This window comes from Clytia hemisphaerica, unplaced genomic scaffold, assembly GCF_902728285.1.
Source record: "Clytia hemisphaerica strain Z4C2 unplaced genomic scaffold, Clytia hemisphaerica genome assembly, whole genome shotgun sequence".
In the NCBI taxonomy this organism is placed as follows: Eukaryota; Metazoa; Cnidaria; class Hydrozoa; order Leptothecata; family Clytiidae; genus Clytia; species Clytia hemisphaerica.
The window spans coordinates 392,212-411,470 of NW_027103590.1; the positions used below are offsets into that span (position 1 = coordinate 392,212).

Genomic DNA, 19,259 nt, shown 5'->3' on the forward strand with positions numbered 1-19,259 from the left:
TCCAATGAAAGTGTTTCGTTGTTAAAATATATCTGACGTCAATTATCTTCAATTGACGTCAATTAACTACGACCGGTGTAATCTGAAAATGAAATATTCTGCCAGTAGGATAAAAAAAAATCAGAAAACTCCTAGTCTCTCTCAGAGTTTGATCCATGGGAACTGGTACAAGGCCTTCTACCATAACTAGCTCAGATACTTTAGAAGTATATATTTTGTATATTCAAAATTATGCCAAAATTACGTTTTTAATATAACAATAGCGTTCAATTTGAGGTCGTTGTTGTTATTTTCTGCCCGCGTAGTTTGATTATTCACCCGATAGTGTCTTTTGGGCCCGACGCGAAGCGGGGGGCGCAAATGGCACTAGAGGGCTAATAATCAAATTGCAAGGGCAGAATTAATGACAACAACGAACGAAAACTTAACGCTATTACCATTATTATCCATATCGGACATTCAAACAACGTTTTTTTCTAGCGTCAACCAATTTATTTCGCTTCGATGCAATGTCTTCAACAAATTTTTAGCACCTTGCGAGCGGGCCGCAAATGACCAAAAAGTGTTTTTTTTCTGACGTTAGTTTAGTCTCTTCGCTTCAATGCAACGACTTCAATCCAATTCCGAGCGGGCTGCAAATGACGTTATTGCCCTATACCCGGGCCGTTAATGATATTTTAGCCCTCTAAAGCCTGGTGCTTTAGTTTCCTCAGCGCGGGTATGACAACTTGAGTCACAAAACCTTTCAATACCGCCCACCGATTTAACTTACTTAATGACCGCTATATGGATAATAATAACTGTTTGATATGTGATAGTGAGTGCGAAAAGATATCCATACTTTTGCTTTCCTAACGGGATGCTCGGAATAAACCGGGGGGGGGGGGCTGGAAAAATGTCCAAATTTATAATAAACGGGGCATGATTACCGTGGGGTTGCAATTTCTTTCCGGTGGGAAAAATAACCTTCATTTTCACCCCCAACTTGAAAATTACTTCTCTTTCCATCCTTATTAAAAATTCAATGGACAAAAATGCACTTCAAAACCATCTCACTGGTTTTGGACGCCACTAGGCCTGTAGTTGTTTCACTTTTTCGGGGCAAACCCCAACACCGAAGAACGACCAAGGAAGACCCAGGCCTGGGATTTAAAGATTTTTTCCTGTGATTACAACAAAACAATTAATTGTTCGTGTATTGATCCTAATCCACATAGCTGAAAGCTTAAGCATTATTTACAGCATGATTTACTTCATTTTCCTGCTTGAAATTACACTTTCTTCAGAAGAACATCCAAAACTTCTGAAGCCTTTGGATTTTCCAGGGTTTGGATTTTCTTACTTTTTCGAGTTTTGAATTAAAATGTTATTAATATTTTGGCTATCGAAGCTATCAAAGCCTTGTGTTCTTATAAAAAAAGTGTAACAGTGTAACTAGAAAAGTTATTTTCTTAGTGTCGATATGCTTTAGAACCATACCAGAAGTTATCTGATGCTTATTCCATTGATAAAGTCGTAAAGAATAGATAAGAACATGCGACTAAAAGGCCCAAAATCTAAAAACATTTAAAGTGAGCTTCGGGCCAAGGTCGAGGGCAAACCGAAGGTTCCTTTTTCTATAGCTGTCTCTGCCCAAAGGTAGGGGAGGGCGCCACCCCTTTCTGTGGATTACCCTCGCCTCTTCAATTGTTGAGCGTTAAGTAGGCATGGGGCATGACCCAACTCGGGTCGAGCTCACAACCTTGTACACCGTTACTCAATGCTCTTTCTTCGTGTCACTAAAACATTTTTGAAAAGTTAAGCGTGTTAAGAATATCCAAAGGCTTTAAAAAAATAAACAATAAGCAAAGGATAAACGTATGATATCAATTCAAATCCCAACGACCGTCTTCTTTCTAGCAAAGAGATTTTACTGTTACTATAAATACCTCCCAGTTGTTCCTAAAGAGATTAAATGACATCCAAGTTTTAATCACTAGTTTCTATAACCGAAAACATACAAACGAAACAGTGATGATCAACCCGATTTCCGATATTCCATTTTAAAAATATGCTAGATAAAATCTGTTTTGAGGAATTCTTATAATCTCCAATTATATGCATTATATATAATGGCTTTTTTTTTGGCCGGGTAGCTCAGTCGGTAGAGTATTCTTGCCTTAGAATCAAGGGTTGTGGGTTCGATCCCCGGTCACCACCAACTCAGCGGATGAGTAGCTTAGATTGGGTAATCTGATCCAGGCGCTAAGTTACTGGGAGCTGAGAGTAAGTGCGGCGCTCCCCCTCAGTATTCGATCTCCCAGGTCTAGTTCAAATAGAAAAGGGGATAGACTCCCTCACTCCCGGCTCCGCCGACAGCCACCAAATGAATACACTTACTTACTTACTTTTTTCAGTAACCTACCCGTTATTAGTTATTCTTATAAGAAAGTCCAGAATTTTTGAAGTCTTAGGATGTTCTCGAATGTTTTAATTTGAAGACTAATTGCTCTTAATTAAAATGTTCTTGATTTCACAAATAGTAGGTTTTTTTGTGCAATTTCCAAAGAAATTATCTGTTTTGGAGTCAATAAAGCCTTAATATGTTCTAAACATGTTCTTAATATTTTGACCATCAAAGCCTAATGTTCTTATATAGTTTGTTCTCATAAAAAACGTTCACAGGCCAGCAAATATTGAGATTAGTCGCAAGGATGACTAGATTATCATTTTGTGTTTTTTTTGACTTTTTTTTTACATGGTCTGGTTCAGGTCTTTACGCAATACAAAAGCTTTGGAATTGCCCGCTCAGGTCTAACTGAAAATATTGCAAATCACTCGTCCAAGCAAGTTCTTTCATTTCGAAAACCAATTTTGAATTTTTGGTATTTCGTTTTATATTTTTGACATATGACGCTCGAACTCTAATTGGTTGTGAGGACAGCAAAAGTTTAATCACGGAATTCCAACGGTTACGTCATGCAAATATCATGGAAAATAATGTAAAATTCTTAGAGAAGAAATTTATTTCAAATTTGACAGGCATATTTTGGAGGCAATACTCAACTTCAAAAACTCTTAAAAATTTGCATAAATCGATATTTCTTTTGAAATAAACGTCATTTTATAGAGCGATGATATTAATGATATTGAAACGAAAACTGTATGTAACTTCCATATTTTATTGAAGCTCCACTGCACGATGTTCCTCTCTCCAATTTCCTGACATAGCCAGAACTCAAAGCTACCATTTGAAAAAATTTTCACATAAATAGTGGTAGGGGTAGTTTAAGGTTGTCGTTACTTACAACTTATTAACTTGTGATCAAATACAATGGAGGGTCATGATTTCCATACAAGGAATTTGGAATAAAAAATACTCTCCATCATGGATGTGTTTTCTAAATCCGTGCAGCAGTGAAGTATGAAAGACTAGTTTTCCGGTTATTTGATTAATACTATTAATAAGATATAACCGGATTCAGAGCTATCTTTCCCAACGGAAATGATGCAGACTTTTATAAACTGTAATATTACAGAAACCATTTTTTGTATTTCATACTCTACATTGACTTGCCATCTCCTTTTTAACGCTTCTTTTGTTTTCTTTTTTGAGTTGATTTTGATGACGTCGTTTGATTACGTAATGCTGATCGTCATCAAAGAATAAGAGGACATTTTTATTATCATAAGAGTCGTCTGATGAGACGTAGTTTAGAAAGGTATCATTATTATCCCTACCATTTTATATTATTGCTTATAACGACACACCCCTGTTTCAATGTGTAGTGAAAATTATTTGAAGAGAACAAGGACGGTTATAACGATTGAATTCAACAAGTTACAGTTTTAGTAGTGGGAGAGACTTGCATAAGATATGATAAACACGGTTGACGCTCTCCAAATTCAACATTCTTCGAGTCGATATAAGTTCCATTATTCGATAACTTTGAAATTCACTGTCAACAAGAAACTCTACAAACAGGGGGGGGTACCAAGTCAGTGTACTGGACCATAGGGTACTAACTTGATTTTTGGATTTTTTTCCAAAAAATTAGACCACCACCCTTTTTAGTACACTGTACTAACTTTTTTTCACAGTCGGGGCTTTGACACCACCCTTTTAGTACACTGTACTAACTTTTTTTCACGGTTGGGGCTTTGGCACCACCCTTTTAGTACACTGTACTAACTTTCTTCCACAGCCGGAGCTTTGATACCACCCTTTTAGTACACTGTACTGACGTTTTTCCACAACTAGATTTTTATAACAACCCTTTCAGTACACTGTACTGACTTCTCCATGACCGGATTTTTGATACTACCCTTTTAGTACACTGTACTAGCTGTTTTTTCGATCAGATAAGTTTAGAAACCACCCCTTATAGTGCACTGTTCTAATTTCTTCTTAGCCAGATAAGTTTAATTGCCACCATATACAAAGGTTTTGAAGCATTTTGTTAGGAAAAGCACCAAACTATATAAAAGGAAAGATTTGAATATTAAAATACTTGAATCTTTATACAGTACAAACACTGAAACAATGAAACAGACAAAGCAAAGTCAATCAAATACAGTGAAATTAGCTGAAATTAGCACGTCAAAACACTCAAAACCAACTTTGAGTTATTTCCCTTCTAGTGACTTGATTTCTGGTTGTCTGGCAAGCTGTAGCAGTTTTTCTTTTTTGAAAAATAAAAGACTTAATAACATTATACACAAACTGAAACGGAAAATCTTTTATCAAATGTAATATTATACAAAATATATAAAAAGGTGCTTTCCGCGGGGGGGGGCACTCCAGGTAAGTGACCTACCATACCAGACGTGCGGCCCTTAAGGGTAGGTTTTTTGGACTTTGGAAAGTGCACTGTAAGGAATGATTTGTGAGCAAGTGGGAAAAAGTGCACTGTAAGGGTGTAAAATTTTATAAAATACCAAATTTTGAGGTAAAATTTGAGAAATTTCAAAAAATTTTGCCCTGAAAAGGGCAAAAAATTTCGAAAAATTACACTATAAGGGTCGATCTTCAGCCAAATTTTTCCTGCACTGTAAGGGACTGATTTTAGAGACCTGATTTTTGGCCGAACGTACGGTCGTTTTCACCCCCTCCCCCTGTGATTTCACTTATATACAGATTTTTTTTCAATTAACATCAATCTAACAAGGTTACTAAAAAACATAAAACAATAGAGCGGATTTGTTTTTATAAAACTTGAAAGCTTCGATTCGAACGTTTACACATTCAAATTCTTGTTGTTGCCATAATGTAGATAGGGCCTTAAAGAAAACGTAAACAAGATTGGAATTAAGGCTGGTCTCCACTTGCACATGCTGCGACTCTGAAACAAATCCAATCAAGTAAACAGGAAACATTGGGAGAAAATCAGTGCACCAATTTGTATAGCTTAACCAGCCTTGACTTGAAGGTCTTGGACCAGCTTAGACCTGGCAAATTAGGCCATACATGGGAATTCACTGGGTTTGTGTGTTTTTACCACTGAAATTAGTACAATGTACTAACTTCTCAGTGTGTATCAATTCAGAACACCACCCTTTTTAGTACAGTGTACTAACTTTTAAATTGTATTTTTCTCAGAGGACCACCCTTTTAGTACACTGTACTAACTTTTTCATTGTATTTTTCTCAGAGGACCACCCTTTTAGTACACTGTACTAACTCAATTTAATCTAAAAAATACACCACCCCACCAGCTATGGGCCAGTACACTGACTCGATACCCCCCCCTGCTACAAACGACCTTACTCGATACTCTCCGTTATTCGATAAAAATCCAATTTCCGCGCAAATCGAATTAGAGAGCGTCGACTGTACTTCTTCACAGATTCAAGGTTAGAGGCTCACGAATTGTATCGAACACATCCATCTCCTGTAGATTCCATTTCAAATTCTTATACTTATAATCCTAACTGTGGCTTTGTCAAAGGATTTCCTAGCCTAAGACTTCTACACAGCTTAGCCTGCAAAAAATTGGAAATTATTTCGCAATTCGGACTTTTTGTAAATTGCTTATTGCTGAAGACCAAGCTGATAATTTACCGTCAAAATGACGTCCATATAACATCCAAAATGCTGATAAAACGTTTTACGTGCGTTATTTGCTACAATCTCCCTCGAAATATATTGAGATTTTAGTGTATTTTAACGTTTTTCAGAATTTAAAGTTCGGGCGAGAATTGCTATTTTAGCACTTCCACTTTCTTCCATTGAATGTTTCGATTTTAGAGGGGTTTGGTGGCTTCTAGGCTATATTCCAAGCCTCATTCGAGCAAATTTGAGCTTTTAAATCCTGAGATCCTAAGCTCCTAAGTCTTAAGTCTCATGTTAAAACTCAGAGTAAAAACTCTACTTTCCAACTGTAGTTTAAGGCGCCTAAAAATCAATTGTGGTGTTCAAAATTACACCGGGAACTCCCCTTTGTCTCAAATATTTCTTGAAGGATTGTAGCTATAGATTATGAGTGTAAGGCTTATTCGGATATGTAGAGGTTTGGAATAGACAGTACCAGCCTATCTTCCTTTATGGAAGCTGCAGGCTAATGATTTCACACCGATAAGCGGTATGATTTTTTCTTAATGAACATGATTTCATGCCCGGCATTTCATGTTACATTTGACGACATGCCGGAAGTATAGTAAGTCAGTATATGCATCTGGTGGCTGTCGGTGGGGCCAAGGAGAAGGAGTCCATCCCCTTTTCTATTTGTGCTGGAGTAGTAATATAAATGGTGTTTATTTACTGCTGTATCTGGGATTTAAATTATGAGAGCAAACGGAGACGAATGGGTCACAAACCAATAGTACGTACGGTAAAGAACTTCTGTTATAGTATTCCAAATACAAGGCAAAGCAAGAAGCTTCCGAAATCCTGAAGATGGATACAGTACCTTATAGATTTGGAATAAAGAAATATACTTATACATTGTGAATTTACAGTACGGTGTAATTACAATTTGAGAATTGTAGCACGAAAAAGGGAACCCTATTAATCAAAATTCATAATTTGATCAAAAAGTAAGGAACATCGTCCTGCTAATGGAATTGTTTGCGTGCAGTATACCTCTCTTCCTGCTTGCGTTGATACCTTTGTTTAGATAGCTGTTATAAGCAATTTAAGAATATTAATTACATTTTATTTTTTTGATTGGTTTGATATCAGGGATATGTGTTGATGGTATAGCACGCATTATATTGCCAAGAGCAAAAGATATATTTTAGATATATCAGGGAATGGCTGTTTTATTTTCAACGTTTTCAGAAAAAAGATCAACCAAACTTTTTTAAACGTCAGATGAAGAGAGTGTACCTTAACCTTTGATTATTCTTATAAAAAAGTTAATTGCATTTAAGACGGCAGATAATGGTGGAAAGGACGTTAGTGATTACTACCAATGTCTCTATCGAAATACCATCAACTCACACGTCACAATGAATAAAATTCCGTCGACGGTTTAAATATAATAAATAACGAACATATCAAATATACAATAAAAAAATAAACAGTATACAAAAAAAAGAAGAAAAGGGATAATAGATATTTCAATAAACTTATAAAAAGTGTCGAACAATAGGGTGTATTATTTTAATACCAAAGTCGTTGGTTTTTGTTCCTTATTTCTATTGTCATTTCAAACTCGGGATTTTCATGTGTTCCGATTAGCTTTGGATCTGTTTTTAGGATATTGTGAGCTTGAACGACAATTTTCGGCTTTGGAGTTAGTTTATTTGTAGTAACATGTACGGATTTTTCACCGGTGTATTTTTTGACGGGCAGAGATGGCGGTGTGTTTTGTGGTAAAACGCATTTCTAGGATTGTTAGTTTGAGATACAAATCACGTATAGACGAGAAGGGATTGTTAAGTTGAACTAGCTTTGAACTTGCTTCAACAAATTTTGTTTTGCAGATTGTTGAAAATCGAGGAATACTGACTTCAATTAATAAACGAAGTCTTTTCGATTTAAGGTCTTTAAGTGTACAGTTTTTTCTTCTGTGGAAACCACCTTCAAGAGAATTAGTGCATTTTAGCTGACATGGTTTCCACAAAATGAGTGCACACTTAAATCGAATGCACATTATCTTAGGCTAACCTTGCTTAAACTAATTTTTACTTTTATTTCGTAGAGAATTAAAGAATATTTATTTCATCATAAAGAAATGAGAATGGTTTGCTGTGGTGTGGAAATTATCTGGTTCGCCACACACGGGGAGTAAAATTAAACAGCGAAATAATTGAAAAATATTGCGTGTTTATTGTGATTTTTTACCTCTGGAAAGTATTTTTGTATTTTGCGGCAATTGATATTCGAAATATTCACGTTACGTTAACGCGAGCTGGTAATAAAATTTGCGTTGGTAAAATTAATTGGTTATCTTTTGAAGCTCTGGCGAAAACTTTTAGTGGACTTTTGATTAATTTGAGTTGGTACACCACTTTGATTGGAGTTGTGAAATTTAATTTATGAAAGTATAACCACAGATTGGAAAATTCAAGGTAAGATTATCAAGCTGTACACCTATGTATATTAGTTTAATATTGTCAATATTTTACGTGAATAGCCCGTGAGTCTAAACTGTTTTTTACTTAAATTCGGTTGTCTTCATTGGGTTGCGCTCGATTTTCTGAGTCCGTCAATGTCATTTAAATTTGGTCATCTTCAAATCTCTAAAGTTAGAGGTAGATTGGGTACATTGAGTTCTGCTCGATTAACCGAGAATTTTTAATTTGACCTAAAACGGTTTAAGTTTATTAATGCAAATGAATTTTTGTGAGCTTAATTTTTGCTCAAAAAGAATTTTCTAACCTGTTGTTTGACTCATGGTCTATCTTTGAAATCTCTAACGGTCGAATGAGACGGAAATCAATGCTTGGAATTGAAAGCTCTGGGAATTGTTTGTGCAGTTTCAGTCTGTGGATTGTTTTCTCAGAAATTTTGGAAAATATCTCTAGTTAAGCCGTATACCTCTTCGGTCATTGTTCCGTGAAAAACAACATAAGTCAACATTCTTTTGCAGCAACATGTTCGAGCCCCCACCGTATCCACCGTTAATTACATTATGAAGTGACGTAATAAAGACATCACGCAAACCAAGAAGCAATGCCAAAAACGCGCGGGCGAATTTTTAGCTGAGTTGTTTTCCAGTTAATAGCATCAACCACTTTCCTTCAAAACAGCATCCTGCCGCTATCAAAAAGGAAACCGCAACAATTTCAAATTTTTTTATAAGAAGTAAAACGAGAGAAATTGATACCTAAGAGTATTCCAAATTCTCCGGAAAGATATACCGTGAGATCGGGTAACTTGCATCAGTGGAGGCTAACATGCATAGCCCTCAAATGAATGACCTGGCTGGTCATTAAAATACAACTACGCAGCTCCGCTCGCAGCTCTACTCTACCATTTTTGTTTTGATTTAACTTTGTATTTCAATGACCAGCCAGGTCTTTCATTTGAGGGCTATGCATTTCAGAACCCGCTGATGCAAGTTACCCGATCTCACGGTAAACTTTTTCGTTTTAGCTAGATGTTTTGGTAATTGTAGCTATATTGTAACTATATTAGGAGGACAACTTCTTCTGAAAAGTACCATTTTAAGGATGATTGATTATACCGTTGACGCTTTCTATTTCGATTTTCAAGGATAATTGAATTCCCATCGAATAAAGGAGTGAATCGAATAGTAGAGCTTTGTTTATAAGAGTTTCTATTTAGTCATTATTATTGAATGGTTGAGCGTATCGAATAATAGCGTCAACCATTCAAAAACAGTGACTAAATAGAAACTGTAAAGTTCTCCACCTAAATGGCAAACGTTTAGCGATAAGCATAATCCGAAATCGTGTAATAGGGAGCAATTATTCCTATAATAAACCTACTGTTTGTCACAACAGCACCATATGACAAGACCTCAATGATTTACTGACAAAAACACGACAGTTGTACGCCTCTCCAGGAAATTTAATGAAGTCGATTCATAAGGTTGTTAAATTGCAAATTAATAATTAGCGTTAATGTCATCAGTAGAAATGTCTTTCTGATTTTCTTATTTCTTTTCTCATGGCAGTAGGTTGGTTTAGCTGTTGTCTTGTTTATCTTTGCTAAAAATTATTTAGCGTTTATTTTAGTTGAAAAGTTCGTTTGTAATATGTGTCGCATTCATTTTACTGGGTGGGCCTAACCACTGCATTTTGATTGTTTTGAGTTCTGCAATCTTAGCTGTATTTCGAACAATTTAGTAAATACTTGACTGTTTGAGAACAGGTGTTCCTGTAGGATTGGCTATGGGTTGGCTATAATTGAAAAGAAGCTACCGTATACCGGGATTTTCGGAAAACTGTTGTCTACATACTTGACTTTTTGTAAACTAGTTTCCACGTAAACTTGACTGTTCTGACTTTCGGAAAACTTTGTACCGCATACTTGAGTTTTTATGAAACATAACTGTTTTGGAAAACCGGTTCTCACATTCTTTTGTGTTTTGAAAAACTGTTTTTCACTTGACTTTTTGAAAAAGTTCTGGTTTCTTAGGCTATTATTTTATTCCGGTCCTTGTACTTTGTAACCGTGTGGGTCCGTTTTTTATTCGGTTTTGAAAAATTGAATTAAAGAAAAACAAAAAAAGTGAATTTTCAAAGTATCTTCAAAGAAGGCGGAGTAGGGCGTGTCTGCAACCAGTTTCTTCTCAAGTACATACTTTAAATTTATCAAATCAGATAAAACTTGTTAAAATAGAATATTTCAATGAAATCTAATCATCAAGATTTTCAGATGGATGTGTTTTGCAATCAAAGGATATTCATTCAAAATAAAATTCGATGAAAATTATTGGGAAAGAAACAGATTGATCGAAACTTCACAGATTGTAATCTTCAAAAATCTTTCATGAAAAAGGGTCGAAAAGGGTACAGGAATTTGAAAATCTCACATTTTTTCATGTTTTGTGTTTAGTTACCTTGGCTTGCACTTTATAGGACAAAAATATGTTTGAATATCTATTGATTAATTTTCCACCTATTCTATATAGACTTGCATACTGTGGTCAATCCCATGAATATGAGGCTATTCATATAATCAATACGAGGTTGTTGATTGAACGGTAGAAATTCATGTTGAGCTTTGATTTTTCGGTTTTTTTGCTCACAGCATGAGACTCTCAATTTGGCGGAACTTATTTTTGTTACAATTTTTTATCTTAATAATAGAAGAACACACACAATATACTCATTTTCGTATTCTTGAAATTTGCGTCATCAGCCAATTTATCAATCTGGTGTATTGAATGTGCTGGGAGCTTGCTGGGAAAATGTGGAATTTTTGCTTTATCGTTTAAGCTGGTACAGAATTTCTATCACAACATCTCCCTAATGTTCTTTGGATTTACGAGTCTAAATTGAACATTGTGAGAGACGTTTCGAAGCAAATGGTTTCGAGCCTTTGTAAGACTAATATTCTTACCACATGGTCATCAACAAGTTCTCTGAATGTTTACCTAATTTCACCTGTTTGTGGCTGTACATGTTGCAATTTCATATGTCTAACTCTTTCAAAGCTATCGTATCTTTGTGGATCCCGCCACATACGAGTAAGAGATCTCGAAGTTCTCATTTCCTTATATAGAAGTTAGTTGCACTCCTTCGTGCGAGCAATTTTCCTACTGTGTGTACTATAAGGTCTTTTATGAATCAATCACTGTCGGTTAATAACAACCTACCATTCTGCACAGCATTTTGTCTCATTTGATAGCTTGGCACGACTAGTAAGGTATTGCATAATTCATAAAATGGTGCAAAAAGATTTGATCTTGTTTATGGATTTAGGAAACTTGTGAAAGTCTTTTGGGTTTTGGACTTTCCTAGCTTTCCTAGGTTCGTTGCCTTTTGGGTTAGGGAGAATTTAGCGATTGATAACCGTATAGTCTAATCTCGTATTGATGAGATGTACGAACCTTTTTAATGATCACTACTGGACACAGTTGTCAGACTATAAAGGATGCTTGCTGACTCAAAGTGCCGGTAAAGTCTTTATTGCGAGTAACATTGACTGGTTACCCCAAACTTAAGAGGTCTGGGAAAATTCATTTGCATACTGTGTTTGACACACTTTGCATACAGGGGATCACGCTGGTCTAAAGGATATGATACACGGTCAAATTCATAATAAAACTTTCTTTCCTTTTTATGTTATCATGTGATTTAAGTCTGACCGCAAATTTTTACTCATTTTTACTACTTTCGCTAAATTTGCCCTGCTGTGTTCTATTTTGTACAGACACTTGACTTCTTATGAATGAATTCTTATGTTGAATTCTATTATTGGAACTTTAACGTTAGATAACTATTTACGATTGAAGTCTTATTTAGTGAGTCTTTTGATGCCATAATAACTGCATTGTAAGATTTCTTGTACAAAAAATAACTTTAAACTATACTATATTCCAATAAAAAACTATCAAATCCACTAAAGGATCTTGCTTAGATTCGAGGCAAGATATATCCATAGACTGTGCAAAGGCTAGCTGTGTTTTATTCTAATATCGAGTACAACCAAGTAACTTCAGGACACCAGGGTGTGAAATAACCCTCCTCCCTGCTGAGTCATTGTTAATTGATTTTGCTCTGTCAGCACTTTTTTATTTATTTTCACATAGAGATTCTCAAGCAGATTTGGGTAGCCCACAGCATGTGTCTGTATAGTTGCGTGTTTCTTGTATTATCAAGCTCTGGGTTTGAATGGTAGCTGGTTGATCAGATACTAGAAAAGAAATCGGGCAAATCGGGCAAATTTGTCGATTTTGTATTCACGTTTTTATTACCTTTTTTTTTGTCTTGTTAAAATCGAGTTCTGATCTTCGATTGACGAAAGAGATTGAAATAATTTTTTTCAACTCACTTAAAGTCCATCTTGACTTAGCAAAGTTGATATATGACTAGCAGTGTTTCGACTCATCTCACGTCATCTGGACGTTAGAAAGACGTTGTTTTGATACCAGCTTGACAAGCCTACCATCCCTACCTGTACTGTACAAAATAAACTGATTGCCTACTCATAAATACGGCAAAAGTTATGTCTGAAACCGTCGTAATAATCTTTAGCCGCGCATCTAATCCATTTTTCGCAAGAACACAATAATGAGTATTACGTTTATGATAAAATCATAATTTTTCTATGTTAGTAAATTGCTAACCTGCTGATTAAATTGCTTTTTTTTAGAGTTCAGTTAGACTCCGTTATCTTTTTTGGTTTGATAATATTGAGTGTATGTCATTTAATTTTATGTTTTGAAAGTGTCCAGTCAGATTCCGTTATATTTGGTCTGAGAGACCGAACTCAGATTTGCCTATACCCACAGGGTCAATAGAGCGTTCTTGAGGGGATCAGGGCAAAACACCCGGGGAAATTCTGTATCAGGGCCTAGGAATGGTAATTGAAGATTCCCTGGAGGTGACTTTTTTAGGAATAATACATATTCAAATGGTTTATTGGTAACTTTAGCCCTACGGATTATCGTGAACCTGAGGCTAAAACTACTCGGGGCTGATGAAATGTTAAATAGATATTATCCGGGTTTGGTTCTCTGTGGACAATCAAGCTCATTTTAGTTGAGACTTTGTGCTATATACTGTTCATCGTGAATTTAAGGCTTAACAAAAACGGATGAGTGTGTTTCTATGGCTGTTTTGTTAACAAAATATTTTTCAACACCACGCCTCGTTGCTTAAAATTGGCGTGGAAATGAAACGCCCACTTCATTCGCCAAAACGAAGGAGCAACGTCCATACTTCCTTAAAAAGAAAGCAAGAGTTGTTTGAAAATCTTCTCCACGCGTGTTTTTGAAGTAGGCTGTTAAACTCTCTGATGTTTTTCTATTACAAATTTTGGTTGAATTTTTTTATGCTGCTAAGGTAGTGCATTTCTCCAGCTCACAAATAATATTCTTTATGAAGGTTAAGCAAAAATGGAAATGGTTGATAATTTGAATATTTCCTTTACACAATCTTAGTTAAGCATTATTACGAGTGTAATTAAAATGACCTACTTATGTTTTGTACAGAGTCTTCTAGTTTAGGAGAGTATGTAAAGTTCTACAGGTTTTTCCGAACATTCATATAACATTAAATGGACGCTTTGAATGTATCTTTCCAAAAAACTAGATTATACAAGAACGAATTGTACGTGATTGAGGTTAGCAATACTACAAGTTATTTCAAGCATATTTGCACAAAATAATCTTAAATCCATTGAACAGAAACGGCCCGCTTTCTCAGCTCTGCAGGGCCGTTGCGTAAGAAGGATCTAATGGGTGGACAAATTTAGATTTTTTGGCAGATCTGTAGGTTGAATGTGGTAATCAGTGCGGTTAAGATTTGATATCAAGAGCACGTTATAAAATCGCGGAGGTGGGATGAACTAATTTTATGACCAGCAATTAAAAGCCTTATGATTGATTGATCCCCTATATTATTTTTTTTATAAGAGCTGATTGAATTTGAAGTATTTTGAGCCAGAAGTTCGACCTGAAACCTATTTAAGCAATGAAATCCTGAGTCTCGGATTTTTAGGAATCAAAAAGATCTTTACAAAAAACTTATTGTACCAAGAATATACCTATGACATGAAAGATTTCAAAAATTGAGACAAACCGAGGCTAGCACAAAATTCACTGGTTCTTATAAAAAAGGTTTATTTTTCCATGATAGTGCTTGATAGAGTATAATCTCCTCTTTTATTTGGTTTCTTTGGAATGATATAATTTTGATGCTTTAAATACTTGCATCATTAATATGCATTTTTATAATGGTGATGTTAATTCAATTTGCTTGGTTGTGTGTGTAAGTTTCAAGGAAAGATAACAAAGTTGAATGTTAAGAAAGACACTCATTCTGCTGGTCGCGTCGTGGGTTTTTTTCTTGATTCCTTGTTTTTTGAATATTGATAACAACCTCCATTCCAGTGTATTGAGGGTCACATACTCTTGCTGGTATCCATTAAATATATCGAAAGGAATGACGTTGTATAGAAAATTTCTTGGAAACTTTGATATTGTAGGTCGGTCTGTTCTTGTGAACTTTTCTTGTAGTACCTGTTGTGGTTAAATATCGAGCATCATTAATTTTCTAGCGTTTTTGATGATCTAGCGTCTTCAAATGTTTCGTAAAGCTTGGAATACACGGTGATGAGGTTTCACATACTCAGATAAGGATGAAAATCCAAAATCTTTCAGATAAATTGAGTGTTGTCCTGTTTTCATATTCATTAGCTCTTATGCTGGTTGTAGCTGCTCAAATAACTTTTGCCTTTCTATCTTTCCAGCGATCGTTTTTGAACGCTAAAAATGGACGAAAATAAGCATAAAAACGATATATCAAATTAATTTCAAACTTTTTATTCGACTTAAACGTTTAGAGCTGACTTTAGAAGTTATTAGTAAACCACGTTAAATATAAACAATATGTGCATCCCATTTAAATTTCGATTTAAGAGAGTAAAATATTTCTCAGCATAATCCTTACTAACAACTTGACTCGGCATCACTTTTGTATATACTGCATCAGAGAATTTCAAAACTTTTTAACGAATTTTTGTGTCACTTATCTTAGAGCCCTTGCTGCATTCTGGAATTTAAAGGGAGAACGACGGAGTAATACTGACACAGAACGCTTAAATGACGTTCATTTAACGTTCATATCGTCAATGTAACTTTAGATCTTAAGCATAGGGTTCATTTGAGCTGAGGCTGGGCATATGCTTCAATTTCTATTGTTCTATAACAATAGAAATTGAAGCATGCCCAAATCTCAGGGTTACATACTTTTAAAAAACGTTTTTCGTTCTCAAACGTAAAAAATATTGCCCCTTGTTGCTGCTCAATCTTAATAATGATTTGCAATTTTCAAACCTTCTCTTATTTTTCTTTCTAGATCAAACTCAGATTCTGCGGAACACTAAAAAATTACGAAATTGAAAAGAAACACGAAGAAAAGTTGAGAAGAATAATTGGGAAAAAATGCTGTCGTCTTTGGTACTTTTGATTGGATGCGCATGTTCATGTCTGGCTGCTCCAGCTATCGACTATATGACAAGTAAGTAAAGCTGGTTTCATGTCTACCAAGGGTCAAATTCTATGATCCATGAATCCCGACAGGCATTTGAGCGTCGAGGACGTTGATTTAACTTGTTTTGACCGATGGGTCAAGAGTTACCAAGTTGAGATTTCAAAATAAGGCGATTCTACTTTGTGTTTTGTTGGGCCTTTAGAGGTCTTCACTGCAAAGTTATTTTTTAACATAAATCGTGCTTCGGAAAAAAGGCAGTTTAGAAAGTATAAAACTCTGCGAATCAAACTAACTATGAGGTCTCATTTTTTGTCTAATGTGAGGTTCAATTTACCATTTTCACCTAATCACTAAATAAAATTCTTTCATTTCTAGAATGCGAGCGTACACTGCATACTGAATGTGTTTTACAAATCGGAAGTTCCAAACAATTCGAAGAAAAATGTCAGCCGGATGAACTACTGAAGTGTTTACGCAATACAATGTTGAGTAACGTTTGTACCGTAGAAGATTCAGATACATTACCGACCATCAAACAACTAATAAGTTACGTGGAGAGAAAATTCAAAAAGGATCCAAAATTTTGTCAAGAAAGAAGAAAACTAAAATCTTTTGTCGAAAGATTGCAATACACATTTAAAGGTATGTGAAGCATTTTTAACATTGATATTTTTCTTTGATATTTTTTTTCCTGAACCACTCTTGACTGGAAATTGAATTTTCGAATTCTTGTTATCAGTTGATCTGTAATATTTCCTGACGCGCGGCTTCTTCTTTGAAAAGTGCTCGACTTCCTGTTCCCGAATCTGATTTTGATCATTTAATTAACACTACCAAAGATAAGATTGCTAGTAATTTACTACATATTAATGAAGTGGTAGTAAGAGATATACTTTAGTATCGTCCCATCCATTTTTGTCTAGGTAAGGTTTTTACAAGCATTTTATTTTCATTGCTTTTGATATTGGTAAGAAACGGTTCTTACTTGAATATTTACAACGGTTATCCGGTGAACAAAACTGGACGAACTGCACTTTTTTATGATTTCAAGATTTTTAACAAGAGGAGATATGGTATATTCACTAGAATAAATGTACGCTAAATATAGAAATCCTGTTCCGATTTCGTGTGTCTCTCATTTTAAAATCTCACTATGCAAGGATTGTAGAGCGGAATTTTCTACTTAATACTTATTTCCGTGTATTTATTACAAAGTTCTCGTCCTTTCTCTTCACAGTTCAAGGAGAAGGCATTGAATTTACTGACCCCCGGAACATTCAAGAATTCGGATCCGGATCGGCTGAAAATGGTCAAGTTCCGGATGATACGGAAACTGATGGAGAAGATGACGATGACGATGATGATAACAAAGATGACATCATCAAGAATGATATCATTAAAAAGAATGATGGTAGCAAAGAAGCGACGACTATAACAAAAACGAAAGTGGAAAAAAGCATTGAAACAAACTCTGTTAAAAAAGATAGTAAATTTTGGAAAAAAACATCAAAGTTGATCAACAGAGGCAAAAATGAACGAGGGAAAGTACAAAATATTGTCTACTTTGATGACCAGAAAGCGAGTAAGAAAAGGAAACAAAAGGAGGATGAGAAAAGACTTCAAAAAGCATGGCAAGCTTTGAAAATGCGATATCAAAAATGGTATGAAAATTCAAAATACTATCGGTGATAATTTGTTTTACAAAGGATAAACGATCCGTCGTGTTTAATAAAATGTTACTTAGAAAATAAGATTAGCGGTAAAAAGTTACTCTTCAGGCGATAGAAAAGAGTACAATATAGCCAAATACTACAGGGAAGCTACTCAACAATGGTTGTAAAATAAGAATTGCTTGGCATTGGACGGCGAAAAAGCCATGCCACATTTCTGGAATGGTTGAATATTTTAATGTGACTGTTTATTGCCCCAATTATAATATGGTTTGTTTTTGCTTAGTCTTCTATGATGTGTACATTGAGGTCAAGCTATTTACCATATCGCAGCATATTAAAAATTTAGAAAGGCATTATGGATTTGGAATTAAATTATTATTTTTAATTTATTTGCTTTCTTATTGGTTTTCGTGTTCTGTATAATGTGGTGGTACTTGCGCCAGAAATATTTTGGTATTGCCCATAGAGTTTCTTGGGAGTAAAAAAGTTATCAAGATTTTAATCCCTTTATAGAGTAATTTGTCACAAAAGTGTACAAGCCTTATAAAAACCCCTACCCCAAAATGCTGCCAAAGCGGTGCAGCACTTTTATCACTACCTCCACCCCCGGTAATGAAGTATTCATATTCATTAATGTTTGGCTTAGTAAGTTTCCAACGTGTAACCTTTTTTGTAAATAAATAGAGTAGAAAACATTGTTTTTTTGCTTTGAAGAAAATTTATTAGATTATAAATATTTATAGATAATATATTACTATATATTGGATAAAATTATTTCTTTTTTTGAAAACTGACATATCTTTGGTCATGAATATGAATGAGACTGAAAAGCCGTCTCAAAGTTAATATACGGGACAAAAATGACGGCTAAGAATCTGAATGTAGTAATTTTTGGTGACAAAAAATATCTACCTTTTTTCAAAATATATGTCGTAGGACAAAAAAAGGCATTTTAATGTATTATATAAAGAGAAATTAGTAAAAAATTGCGTTTATTATTTAAAATCTATTGTTAAAAAGTCAGAAAAATATACAGTCTTTATTTGATAAATTTCATATCTCAAAATTTGGCTTCAATTATCTTGTCCATCCTGAATATCTACCCCCTATCTCAAATTTCTTTTTCATAAGAGTCCAGAATTCTGATACCTTCTTATATTTTTAAACCTTTCTTAAAATGTTTTTAAATTGTTCTTAATTTTACCATTTTGTGAGTGTTTTTGTACAATTTCCTAAAAAATAGGGTTTTAGAATCTACAAGAGTTAAAATATTCTTAACTTGTTAATATTTTGGCCAACACATTAGTGTTGAATTATGATGAACTTTTAAACAGTGTCTCCGGAAATTCAAATTGTCCGTGAATTTTCACATATTCAATTGAAAATTTCAGACTCGTAAGAATAAATTTCTGTCTGTCAGACTCGCAAGGTTATCACAAAAAAACCCTAAAATTTCCTTCCTGTGAAAAGATTAAATGAAAAAACCTGACTTTCAATGAAATTTTCTGCTCTAGCAATTTTTGACTGCGAATC

At 34.8% G+C, this 19,259-nt stretch overlaps 1 protein-coding gene across 1 annotated transcript; it reads left to right on the forward strand.

The window, feature by feature from the left end:
* Window positions 1-8,127: 8,127 nt before the first annotated feature.
* On the forward strand, window positions 8,128-18,215 carry LOC136801524 (uncharacterized). The gene is made up of 4 exons (XM_067058161.1): window positions 8,128-8,493; window positions 15,919-16,080; window positions 16,429-16,695; window positions 17,291-18,215. The coding sequence occupies exons 2-4, from the start codon at window positions 16,005-16,007 to the stop codon at window positions 17,740-17,742; spliced, it is 795 nt and encodes a 264-aa protein (XP_066914262.1). The 5' UTR covers window positions 8,128-8,493; window positions 15,919-16,004; the 3' UTR covers window positions 17,743-18,215.
* Window positions 18,216-19,259: the final 1,044 nt, after the last annotated feature.